The sequence below is a fragment of the Gossypium raimondii genome, chromosome 4 (assembly GCF_025698545.1).
Source record: "Gossypium raimondii isolate GPD5lz chromosome 4, ASM2569854v1, whole genome shotgun sequence".
NCBI classification, from domain to species: Eukaryota; Viridiplantae; Streptophyta; class Magnoliopsida; order Malvales; family Malvaceae; genus Gossypium; species Gossypium raimondii.
The window spans coordinates 3,021,030-3,034,061 of record NC_068568.1 but is presented as its reverse complement, the minus strand read 5'-3'; the positions used below and the strand labels follow the sequence as shown (position 1 = coordinate 3,034,061).

The following is a 13,032-nucleotide window of genomic DNA, read 5'->3' as shown; positions in this document are numbered from 1 at the left end:
ATATGAAATTATTAATAATTTTAAATTATAATAATTTATATTCATTCCCTCGAAAAGATCATATTCATATACCAAAAATGTGTTAAAATAACTTCAAAATGGTGTTAAAATATTTTAAAATGATCAAAATTAAAAATATAAAATTGTGTTAAAATAACTTTAAAATTTATAAAAATATAAAAAAAAAACAAAATAAATAAAATATAATTGTAAAAAGAGCAAATAAACATAAAGGCTTGATTATCAAGTTGAAAGGGATAATGGTGAATGTCGGTTATTTAGCTCAACATAATAAAACAATCGATTAAATTATTATTTGGGGCCTTAACTTGGCAATAACTCTCATATTGGGCCTAAACTTTTTTCTAATTTAGTCCCTAAACTTGATAATTGTTTTCATATTGGGGCTTGGCCCATTTTTTTATCCAAGTTAATCCATGAATTTGACAATTGTTTCCATATTAGGACCTAAACTTGACACTTGTTCTCAGGTTAAGTCCCAAAAGTTATTTAACCCTAAAACAACATGAAGTGAACTTGGGCGGAGATTGACTTGACATACCTTAATAAATATAGGGTAAAAAGACCTTTATAGTCCCTCTCAACTTCGAATTTGAGAAAATTAATCTCTCTAAAAAAATCAAAGCAATTTAGTTCCTGTTAATTTTGAAACTGGACAATTAAGGACAAATAATCACAACATTAATATCTTTCGTTAATCGTGCATAATTTTATTGGTATAATAACAAAATTACCCTTTGATGTCTACATATTTTGTTAATTTGGTATTTACTGTAAAAAAAATCAACAAATTTAGCCTCAACATTGACACAATTACAAAAATATTATGAGCTAAATTTGTTAAACCATGACCAAATTGATAAAATGTATAAATTATGTGAGCTAAATTTGTTACTATACCAATCGAAATTATGTAAAATTGATGAAAAACATTAATTTTGTGATTAATTTTCTTTAGTTGTTCACTTTCAAAATTGGCAGAGATTAAATTGCTCCGATTTTGTTTTAGAGAGACCAAATTGCTCAATATCGAAATTGAGAGGAACTGAAAAGATCATTTTACCTAGATATATATATTTAAACCCAATAACCCATTTACGAACCAAACCCAATCTCAATCGTAAGCCCAAATTAAACCTGAGCCCTAATAATTTCAAATACCCAACTTGAACCGGCCAACCCATTGCCCAAAATCCCAAATAAAAATGTAATAATAATTATAACTTGCTAAACCCAAATTCCCAACAGAAAAGGAAAAACCCTTACCCGCTGCTCAGCCGCCCCGACCACTGTGTGTCTGTGTCCGTCGGCCTCTCCAAGGCATCTCTGTCCGTCAGTCGTCGGTCTCTCATTAAATTTTTCAGCTGTGCTGCGGCCTTGCTTCACCACCTCACCTGAGTTCGCCGGCCGCCGCCACCGTCCATCTCACTCTCTCAACGGTAACGTTTCTCCCTCTGCACTCTTTCGAATACTTTTTTATTTGTTGCTTGCTTCTCTTTGAATTTCGAAAATCTACCTCATTTATGCTTTTAGATAGTCATTCCAAACTCGATTATTGTACATGTTAATTTGTTTGGTAGCCCCCAGCAAACTATGTGTGTGTTCTTTTTTTTTTTCTTATCTGTGTGAGAGAGAAAGATAGATAGAAGGAATTCTGTATTTATAGAAACGTTGCAGTTTGAAAAAAAAAAATACTGAAGCAAATCAAACTCGGTTACCGAAAATTGGCCACTTTTCTTTTTCTAGCAATGGGAAAGAGAGGAAACATCTCGAAGAATGATAAGAGAAATTCGAAGAGAAGACATAGTGCCAACGACGCCTTCAATCCTGAGAACGTGGACGATGAAATTGATGTTTGTAAGTTCACATTCACTGTGTTTTTTCATAAATTATTTATATTTATACTTATTTTTTATTATTTATTTAATTTACTTTCTGCAGTTCATAAGCAAAGGGATGTTGTTCCCTTGAATATGGATGGGGATTTTAGAGACTCAGATGATGAAGATGATGAACATCCTGTTTTTGATCTTCAGGTTCTTATTTTTATTTGTTTCATTTGTTAAAATTTTAGTTTAAGATATGTGTCGTTAGTGTTTGGAAGAAACCTTATGAATGAAACCTGTAAAAGGAAGAGAGCAAAGTTTTTGTCACTCTGACTCTAACATACAAGATAATTTGAAAAGAATTGATTTGGAAATAAAAGAAAACTAAAAAATGATTGCTAGAGGATGGCGAGTTTGTACTAAATAGTAGAATGTTAATAGAACTGCTATTGGTGACAGTATCAAGAGTGGTGGCAATACATTTCCTTTTTGTATTACATATTTATTGTGTTTTTGTTTTTCCGTATATAGGATACAGATGATGATGATGATGATGAGGGAGATGATGATGATATTGATGATGCCCAAGTTTCTAAGTTTGCAGCAAAAAGTAAGAGAGTACAGAATATTTTGCAGTTTGTTGCATTTCTTTAATATTAACATAATGAATGTTTGGCATGCATGTTATAAAACATTAATTACAAGAACGCAAAATGATTTATCTTGTTCATTGAATTTGCTGATACAGTTTGGGTTTTATTTAAATTAAGATACTAGAATTTTTTTCCTTTCCTTTTCATTTGAACTTCGAGTTAAAGCAATAAATTTGTTAATCTATATAGCAACATATTTGCTTGTTTTGTGTGAATTTTGGTTTAGATATTTCAGTCTTGGTTTAGAAGAATGGTGCCTAATGTTTCTACAGTACTAGTGACCTCCCTCTGTTTCTCGCTTGCTTTCACTGTTAATTTACTTGCTATTGGTCTGAAATTATTCTTCTTTGTAGAAGAAACTAGCTTAGTTACATAGTCCCCCCAACCCCCCAGTGCTCCTTTTTCTACCTTCCATATGATTTTGAAGGTGATAATTTAGATAGATATGACCCTAAACCCTAAACCCTATTGTATGATGCATCCTTTTCAAGTATTTGCAGTTTACATTTTCTTGGACTTGCATTTCTATCGATTACTTATTGCTTGTGATTTGCAGTTGCAAGGCAACATAAATTCTTGAGAGCAAAGTTTGGGGGAGCTGAGGATGAAATGCTTGAAGAAGAAGAAGATGATGAGGATGATAAAGAAGAAATGGCTCAATGGGGTGGAATAAAGAGCAGATATTATGGTGGTGATAATCGTGATTTTGAGGTTAGAATTTGAACTTCAGGTCTCTTTCTGGTTCCTTCTATATTGGTTACTTGTCTGCCTTCTTTTGCTGCTGCCTAATTTTCAAGGACGGCTGTTTGTGAATGAAATTCCTTTGAAGATTCTTTCATGTCTTCTTTTGAATAGATGAAAGTTTTTTCACTTATTGTTTGATGTACTTCTGAAGTTGCACTCAAGTGACGATGAGGCTCCCAGGGAAGAGGAGGAAGAGGTGAAAGAAATACAGAAGGAAAGAGCGAAAAATTTATCAATTGAAGACTTTGGCCTTGAAGATGCTAGTGATGATGAGACTAATAGAGAATTGACCTTAGAGGTGAGGCTTGCTTGCTACCTGTTATTTTGGCATTGAGAACTTTGTTTGCTTGTGTAAGGGATATGAACTTTAAATATTTTAGTCACTGAGAAAATGTTTCCGGCACAGGAAATGTCATCGAAAGGAAAAGGTGGAAAATTATCCCTAGCAAGTGAAGAACCTGTGGATGATGTGGCTACATTTGAGGAGGTCAAGAAGGATTTGAATGCTTTGTCAAAGGAAGAGCAGATGGATGTGGTACACAGGTGTGGTTTTTGTCTTTTGGTTATTTCATTTATTGTTGGTATGTTTTATAACTTATATTTACTCACAATCCTACACTGTAAGCATTGTGTTTAAGCATCGTTTATTTTCTATACTTATGTTTGTTAAATATTTGTTCTTTTTTCGTGCTTTTTGTTTATCAATCTTCTGGTTGTAAAGCTCTATGTTTTATTAATGGTTCTCTTTGAATGCATTGTCTAAGTGGCTGATGGAAGGTCTTTGCCTCTCTCTACCTCCATAGATAAATGGGTTTGTAAGACAAATATTTTTGAAATTTGAAAATTTTGGATTTTGTGGACATTTTTTTAAAAGTTTTGAATCTACTTGTGTTGAACCATATGCCTCAACATTTTTTTTGTTTAACGGAAACCTTAACCAATTTATTTCCTAGAAGAAGTATCCTCTGTATCTTATTACATGCATCAGATATTCACTCTTCTTTTTTGGATGGGTTTGAGGGTTGATTGCTTGGTTTTTCTTAGTCTTACCCCATGGCTTAAAGTCAATAGTTTTGCTCCTCAGTTCTGCACCAGAATTAATTGGCTTATTGTCAGAGCTAGATGCTGCACTCGAAGAGCTTGAAAGCAAAGTTAATCCACTTTTAAGAAAGGTGTTCTTCTTCTCTTTTGTTATTTTTATTTTTGAATAGAAGGGTGATACTATTCTTGATCTGCCAACTGATTTGGCAGCATATATGTGTGTTGGGTCCATCTAGGTCCTTTGGGAAACTTCAAGTGTGTGGTTTGAGATGATTACATGTTTTTTTGTGGTTAATTTGGAAATAAGGTTTTTAAACTCCACAAGCAAGGTTGGCTGGTTGCGATATTTCTGATTTATAACAATATATGGTAATGGGTCTAATCTTCTTATGGATTTGAAAAGCTCCACAATCAGTGCGTAGGATGACTTTTCTTGCTTTAAAGGATAATTTCAGACTTTGGATGTAACATCAGATTCCTCATATTCTTTGCTGACATGTTAAAGGATTTTATGTGTTTTAAAGGCTAAAGAAGGGAAGATCCTTTTGGAAGGCGGGATGCGCTATTTGGAGGTGAAGCAGATTCTTTTGCTGGCCTATTGTCAAGCAATAACCTTTTATCTTCTTCTCAAGTCTGAAGGGCAGCCTGTTCGTGGTCATCCCGTCTTAGGTCGTATTGTGGAGATCCAAGGCTTAATTGATAAGGTCATTGTCCTTGAAAAGCCAATATTGTATTCTAGATTTATGAATTTATATCTATGCTATTCACAATGCTTTCCATGATTGAGTTTTTTCCCCCTTGTATTTGCAGACTTGTAGTGGTAGAACCAACCATATTTTAACTTATACTTTTTTTTTTTTGGTTATTTTGCAAAATCAAGTGGTTAATAATGGTTGGTTATATCTGATGGACGCTTCTGTGTAGATCTTATTTCATTGCACTTAACCCATTATTTTATTTCCTCTTTCTGATGCTTGCTCCACTTAACAGGTGAAACAACTTGGTGGGAACCTTCCTTCTGAATGGGAGGAGATTCTGAAGAATAAAGGAGCTGAAATGGGACAAAACTTGGTTAAAGAGAGTGCTGAACCGGTATCTGACTCTGGCACTAAGGATCATGGTCCATCATTAGTAACGGATTTACAAATGGCCGAGGTAGTCAAAGTTAGCATTACTATTATCTCTCCCCAATATGCCATTTAGGTTTGTGTTTTTGCTTGTCGTTTGATCTCTTATTTCATGCATCAGCTTGAAGACACACCTAATTTGCTAAAAATGGAGTTTGCTAGTAACCTTGATAACAAGGGGATGAAACTTAAGCGTGAGGTAAGATGTGCCTACTGCTTCATATTTCCTTCTATTTCTTCATCCCTGTTATGTAGTGAGTAGCAATATTTCTTACTTGATATTCTCCAAAATAAATGCAGAATGACCAAGTAGGTATACAAAGCAGGGAAATGTTAAAAGTACGAGCAGCTCTTGAGGAAAAACTGAAACAGAAGGGAATCTTTAGTTCCAACATCCAAAAGCCTGATAAAACCAAGAAACATAGGAAACCAGTGAATGGGTATTGCTGCTTTTCCTATTGTTTTGTAATTAGTTACCCCTATTGACAGTACTGAGTACTAATTCATTCAACTTTGACAAAACAGACAGCTTGAAACATATGATGATTTTGTTGATGATGCAATGGATGTTGAAGGAAGTGCTCATGGATTAAGTAACGGGCATGCAAGCTCAAACCATTCTAATATTTCCAAACTTATTACAGCTAAACAGAACAAGTCCAAGGTATAAATCTCAACAAGATTTCCTGTTTTTATGTCTCCAGTAAACTATTAAGATTGATAAGAAATCTCTTTGATGAGCTTTCTGAATGTACTTGGAAGTAGCAAGTGTATTGAATGAGTGTTGTTGACCACTTTATGGGACAAGCCAATTACCTACTCAAAACAATATGTTTAGTCCCAGCCTTTCTTTGAGTTGAGCATGTCTGTTAGTGGTAGCAATTTGGCAGGTCAATTCACTTTGTTACAGTGTTTGCATGTTAAACTCTGCATCATGATTGATGTGTACCATGGATTTTTTTGAACTTTTCTTTTGTCCCTCCCTTCTACCCTGTTGAGAAGGTCATATCCGGTGATGATGATTTACCCAAGAGAGATGATATTGGAGAAAGACGGAGGAAACATGAACTCAGAGTACTAGCAGGAGCAACAGTTAAATCCGAGGATGATCATGGAGGTGAATATGACATGTTGGAAGAAGATGATGGGGGTAATGGAGGCATTTCTGGAGACGAGGATGGTGATACGGAAGACACTGAGGTATCAGAAGATGAATTTTACAAACAATTTAAGCAACAAAGGGCCGCAAAACTTGCTGCAAAGGCTGAGATATATACAAGGTATGTTCCTCCACTGCATTTTTAGCTGTCTATCTACTTTTAAACTGGTTCATATAGAATGTTATCTGATGTGTTTCCTTTTGCAGGACCTCAGTGCCTCCCTCGTTACCTGAAACTGTCGATGGAAAACGACAGATAACTCATCAGGTTCTTACATTATTCTCTCGTATTGCTTAGTTATTTTTCTCCACTGCTCCCTAACACAAAAAAAATCATGTCAAATTGCAACAGATAGAGAAGAATAGAGGTTTGACTCGACAACGGAATAAGAACATTAAAAATCCAAGGAAGAAATACAGGGTATTATTCTTTTTGATAATATACTTTTAGTCAAGTTGTATGAGTTTGTGGATTTATGTGTCTCACTGCTGTTGTTTGTGTGATGGGGTTTACAGTTGCAAAGCAAGAAACGAGAGAAACAAAGGAAAGGTCAGGTCCGGGATACTCGAAAACCAGTCAGTCAATACGGCGGAGAAGCCTCTGGTATCAATGTTGGAATCAGTAGGAGTATTAGATTCAAGGGCTGAATTAAAGCCTGAAGCATCAAGAAAGCTGGTAATAGTTCCAATTTTGTGTTGGATTGTAACAAAAATGGTCACCATCTTTTTAGTCCAAAACCGTTCAATGACTGGTCCAAAACTGTTAAATGCCCCGCTGATGTGGCCGTTAACTTGATGACAATTTTGGAATTTATATTTTTTACCACATAAATTTTCATGTCATTTATTTTATAAAAACTAATCAAAATAAAAATCAAATCCATCTCTAATTATCCTCTCAATCACTTTTGTCGGAACAACTTTCTTTGTTGTCGGCTTCCCCTCCAACGTAGTCCGTTGCGGCCATAGACGGAGACACTGAGGTGGAAAATGACTGTGTGGTGGTCGGATTGGAAAATAGAACAGGCGTTGGCTTTTACAAACAAAGTTTTCAGGCAGCCACTAGGGTTGGAATTGCACATTTTACCTTTCTTTTTGTTTAAAGTTAGAATTTTTTTATTTATTTTCACAATAAAAGAAGTTTTATTTCTTTGACTTTTTTGTGTATGAATTGCTTATGGCAAATTGTGAAAGTATAAATTGAGTTTTTATGAATTGAGATGTGAAGTCACTTTTGGGTTTACATTTGGAATGTTGAACACATGGAGGACTAGGCCGGAGAGGAAAGTTTTCCGGCGAGGATTTTTAAAAAGAAATATCCGGCGAGTCGGATGACGAAAAAATTTGTTCTGACAAAGATGAATAATTACTTAATAGGAATGTACTAAATTATGAATTAAACCATAATAAATTGCAATAATCCTTAATTGAAATCAATGAATTGGATTACTTTCCATTCAATATTTATGTACTAAATTAAAAAAAAAAATCAATAAGAGAATCCATATAATAAATGCCCACATTTATGGACCCTATAATCTATAATATTCTTTCCAACTTATTGTCTCTCCTCTCTCTATATATTAGACCAACATCACCAAGAACAATGTGATTCTGAATTCAAGCCTCCAGGTATTCTTTTTCTTCTTAATAATAAAATATATTGAAATATTAAATTGATACAATGGATCCTATATTCATATACACAGGAATAATTTTTGGTGTAATTTTACTTATCATTGTACTTTGTGTCTTTTAAGAGAGAAATTGCAGAAGGAAGAAGATGCTATGGCAGCTGCATAGCTAGGGTTTTATTTATTGCTTAATATAATAGAGATTATTTTTATGGGTTTTTTAGTGTTTATGAACATTAGTTTATTGTTGCTGATGTGATTTATTTATTTATGAATTGTGTTTATTATTATTGGTTCCATTTATTGTTTACAGAATTTTATATCGATAATACATCAAATACTAACTCTTTATTTTATATATATTAATTTTGTTTTTCTTTAAAGAAACATATTCTTTATTTTTATTAATTATTATTGTAATTTTATATCGTTAATACATCAAATCGCATCGTGTATTTTTAAGATGACAATTTATTTCAAAGTTAATAAACGGTATTCAAGGGTGAAAATGGAAATTCATTTAAGATCGGAATTGTAAAGTGTAATTATTCTGTATTAATTTATAAGTTTTTCATTCTTCAAGGGATTAAATAGAAATATTTTTATTTTGAAGGACCAAAGTAGAATTTTATCACATACTGTATCGATTATCAAAGCCGTGTACTGTAATTTATTGCAAGAAAAAAGTTAAAATATGCCGTTAGTTCTTATATTTAAAAAGTTAAAATTCTTATTTTTGAATTCAATATTCTCAGTCGAATCATTAATTAAGTTGACATATTATTTATAGAAAATAAACATATTAAGTTGTCAAATTCTGACAGAATTTGCTTGAAATGATGAAATTTAGACTACGATTTTTAAATTGAAAAAATAAGACGGGGACTAAATTTTAAATCCTGTAAAAGTACAAGGACTAATGACATATTTTAACCACTCGAAACTGTGTATGTTTATTGCAAATATATATATATGCATATGATGTGGATTACAATTAAGCACACACTACTACCAAACAAGAAGCCATTACTATGAGTAGCATGATATAGCTTAACAAAGCATGCATGGATAAACATGGATCATCATCATTAATTATCTTGCCATCCCGGGAACTACAATAGGAGCCATTGTTACTCCGCGCTTTTGTCTGTCCATGTTGGCTTCCCAACCTTCATTTTCCATTACCAACCACCAAATTAAATTATTATTCTCATACATACATACATACATACATACATACATACATACATACATACATACAAGTTTCAAGTCAATGCATGAAAACATGCCATGTGAGGTAAACTAATATTTAATTCTTGAACATGCATGATTTGTGTTGACCTAGTCAATGTGTTCACATGGTTGTACAATTTTTTATTATTGCACAAGGAACCATTTGTACAAAATTTTATTAATTTTATTGCAAACTTGGCCTTAGGGAAGATTTATTTTATATTTTACATATTTTATTTTCATAGTCAATTAATAAGTTGTTTTTTTTTTAAAGCATAGTCAACTAAGAAGTTAGATGGACAAAATGGGTATGCTCCAAAGATAATTATTATTTTTTCCCTTAAAAGAACTAGTATTGGCAGGGGCATAGTTAAGGGTTTGGCAGGGGCCCGGTTCCCTAAAACAAAAAAAAAAATTCATTTAAATTTTTTAAAATTTTAAATTAATAAAGATAAAACAAATAATTGCTAGTTTTTATAAATGTTTAGGGCTACTTGTCAATATATATAAATTGGGATATTTAACAAAAGTGGAGAAATTGCATTCCGATCCCTATAAAAACTAGATAATTTAGTTTTGGTACTTTTAGACAATTTTTTTAACTTTGACCTTTCAAAAGTTTATAATTTTATCTCAATCCTGGTACACAAAAATTTTCAAATCCGAACTTGATTGTGTTGTGAACAAGTCGTATATATTTGATAAAGGAAAGAGGGATGGGCTTGTCTAGATTCGAACTTCGACCTAAAGTCGACCAAAACTTCAAACAAAACGAAAGTCTTTTGTCACTAAATCAATGACTTGGTATATATGACTTTAAATACAAAATTAGTTCTCAAATTATACAACTTTTCCCGCTTAGATCCTTAAAAGTTTTTTTTATGGTCAAAAGGGGTACTTAAACTATTAATTTCATCTCATATTACCCAAAACACAATACCAACCAATAAAAACGTCACGTTTTTACTGGATGTCATACATTTTTAGGGTAAAACGAGATGGAATTGATAGTTTAAGTATTACTTTTGACCCCTAAAAAAACTTGAAGTACCTAAGTGGGAAAAGTGGTATAATTTGAGGATCAAATTTGTAATTAACCCTATATATATGCAAATAATAATAATTGAAGAGATAAAGAGGGTGAAAAACATAAATTTACCAATTCCCATGTCAAATCCACGATTTTTGAGCTCTCTATATTCTTGACAAAGAGCACAAGCAGCACAGCAAAAATGAACCAAGCAATCCGTACAAGGTTCCTCCGGCAAATCGTATTGTCCCCGTAGCTTTGATCGGTAAAAACATGAATAAAAACATGCACCTCCCACCATAGCCAACATTCCAAATAAAAATCCCCTCGAAACACAAGCTACAATAACATAACACAATCAGGTTTCCTACTTAATCTTTCGAAAAATTTAGATGTAAGTTTAGATTTTACATTTGGATCCTCGGTTGATGATTTCGGTTATTTGTCCAAAAGTGATACATGGACATACACAAGTGATTGCACCTAAAAGAAAACGACGATGAGACGTGAGTGTTAAACATGAATACCTCAAAAACATCGAGATTTATATCGACTTACAGTTTACGGGGTCGTCGAAACAATGACAAAGACCGGAAGTCCATTGCCCGGGTAACGGAGCGGAGGGAATTCGTGATAAGTTGTGGGGGATATATGGTTGATGACGCATATGATGATGGATGGTCATGGGATGGGATTGAACTCCCGGAATTCCCGAAGCCGGGATTGGATCTTGATGTCCGGCGACTGAATAGGTCGGAGTTGGAGGATTTTCCGACATGGTATCCACGTGAGGGTACATGTTTTGTGGGATAGTTCACTTATGTAAGATGCAAGTTCCGATATATATAATGTGTGGAAACTTGGTGGAAGGTTTCAAATGGTCAAGGGTTTTAATTTTAAATGATTAATACAGATGCAAGTAAATCATTGTAAAATTTTGGTTAAATTTTGCTATCAATCCTTTATACTATGCTTATGTTGTGAATTTAGTCCATATAATTTTAATTTCGTCCATTCAAGTCTCTATACTTTTCTAATTTTGAAATATGAATCTTGACTCGAAGGGTAGCAGTTAAATCCGTCAGATTAAGGGTGTGTTCTCCGCTATGGTGAAAAAGCAATTTTGGATCGCTGCAGAAGCAATGAAGAACACTTGACTTTTACAGTTAAAAGCTAGGCGGAAAAGTGTGTTTTTACCCAAATGCAGAAGCTGAGATTTAGGTACTTTTGGCTTTTACATTTAAAAGTGAAAATTATCAAAATACCCTTATTTATATTAACTATTTAAAAATATATATAAAAAATCAGATTAATTTATATTTTATATATCATTATATTAAATTATTTAAATCTTATTTATTATTATATTTAATTTTAAAAATATTTTATATACGATCAAATTTACAAATAATTTATATTAATTACTTCAAAGGTATTTAAATTTTATTTTTCATGTATTATTATATTAAATTATTTAAATATCATATATATATATAACCTAATTAATTTTTACTTTCTACTATCACATCTAGAAAGGATATTTTAACTCTCAACCTCAATTTTGGTAGTAACGGAGAACATTAAAAACTAACAAATAAACTTTTTCACAACATTTTCCTACGACACTTATCAAAAGAACTTTTTTCTGAAAGCAGTAGCACTAAGTTATGTTATTAGTCTCATTCTATACGTAATTTATGGATTTAGTTTCCATACTTTTCAAATTTTAAAATTTTAGTCTTGACTTATGCAATGCTCGTTAAATTTACTAACTAAAACGACGTAACCCTTTTCTTAGTGTCACGCGAAATTAATAAATTGATATGACATGACATTACATGCGTAATAATACGTTTGTTGCATAAAATGTTGAAAATAGCTTAAGTTAACTTAATTAAAGTGTATGGATTAAACCCTCAACTTAAGTATTTATTTTCAAAATATGAAATTAGGTAGGAAGCTGTTGGTAAGTCTCTCCTTTTTATATAAAAGTTGATGAGTTAAGCAAGAAAGTTGCTAAGAACGACATCAACAATATTTAAAGCTGACCAAGACTTTGTATGGTTTTAATATTAGGGTATTTTTTTGTTTAATTCCAACAAAAAAATGTTATTATAATAATTGGATGGAAAACTGGGATTTCAACAGATTTGTATAGCTATACCATTCATAACATTTATAATGTAAACTAGATCTATTCTGTCGATTTGATGATGTGATCAAGTCAGTCAAACCGACTAGATCGAGAACTGATCAATATCTTGATCCAAACAAAAGAGTTATTGGATCGAAAATTGCTCGATCAGTAAAAAAAAAAGTGGGATAAAAGTTTTTATTTTTAACAATTGGGTCTAGCATTTGAACCAATCAAACCGATTAAATTGAGAACCAGTGGTCAAACCGGTTCAACCATTGATTCGGTTGTTAGAACATTGTATGTAATACTCTAATATGGTATCACGTCATCACCTGAAAATTTATATAATTGTTTTAATTTTTGAGTGATGATGTAATGCAATCTCAAAGTGACGCATCATTAAAACTTTCAAATTCAAGGATCAAAA

The 13,032-nt window shown here is 32.5% G+C and overlaps 2 protein-coding genes across 2 annotated transcripts; one reads left to right on the top strand and one right to left on the bottom strand.

The window, feature by feature from the left end:
* Positions 1–1,248: 1,248 nt before the first annotated feature.
* Positions 1,249–7,403, top strand: LOC105780316 (protein THALLO). The gene is made up of 17 exons (XM_012604570.2): positions 1,249–1,460; positions 1,768–1,878; positions 1,963–2,057; positions 2,379–2,457; positions 3,057–3,211; positions 3,396–3,542; positions 3,651–3,787; positions 4,329–4,416; positions 4,810–4,989; positions 5,276–5,440; positions 5,534–5,611; positions 5,713–5,852; positions 5,938–6,076; positions 6,415–6,692; positions 6,779–6,839; positions 6,924–6,992; positions 7,088–7,403. The coding sequence occupies exons 2-17, from the start codon at positions 1,770–1,772 to the stop codon at positions 7,217–7,219; spliced, it is 2,052 nt and encodes a 683-aa protein (XP_012460024.1). The 5' UTR covers positions 1,249–1,460; positions 1,768–1,769; the 3' UTR covers positions 7,220–7,403.
* Positions 7,404–9,132: 1,729 nt separating this feature from the next.
* Positions 9,133–11,301, bottom strand: LOC105778807 (protein PLANT CADMIUM RESISTANCE 2). The gene is made up of 4 exons (XM_012602568.2): positions 11,027–11,301; positions 10,880–10,951; positions 10,598–10,807; positions 9,133–9,374 (listed from the first exon to the last, which is right to left on the bottom strand). The coding sequence occupies exons 1-4, from the start codon at positions 11,265–11,267 to the stop codon at positions 9,298–9,300; spliced, it is 600 nt and encodes a 199-aa protein (XP_012458022.1). The 5' UTR covers positions 11,268–11,301; the 3' UTR covers positions 9,133–9,297.
* Between the last annotated feature and the right edge of the window lie 1,731 nt (positions 11,302–13,032).

Excerpts from the sequence above, each read along its gene's own strand:
- LOC105780316 (XM_012604570.2), top strand. The coding sequence starts at position 1,770 with ATGGGAAAGAGAGGAAACATCTCGAAGAATGATAAGAGAAATTCGAAG. Across the intron at positions 5,612-5,712 it reads GGATGAAACTTAAGCGTGAG|AATGACCAAGTAGGTATACA; the intron begins GTAAGATGTGCC and ends AAATAAATGCAG. Across the intron at positions 6,840-6,923 it reads AACGACAGATAACTCATCAG|ATAGAGAAGAATAGAGGTTT; the intron begins GTTCTTACATTA and ends AAATTGCAACAG.
- LOC105778807 (XM_012602568.2), bottom strand. The coding sequence starts at position 11,267 with ATGTACCCTCACGTGGATACCATGTCGGAAAATCCTCCAACTCCGACC. Across the intron at positions 10,952-11,026 it reads TTTCGACGACCCCGTAAACT|GTGCAATCACTTGTGTATGT; the intron begins GTAAGTCGATAT and ends GTTTTCTTTTAG. Across the intron at positions 10,808-10,879 it reads CATCAACCGAGGATCCAAAT|CTTGTGTTTCGAGGGGATTT; the intron begins GTAAAATCTAAA and ends ATGTTATTGTAG.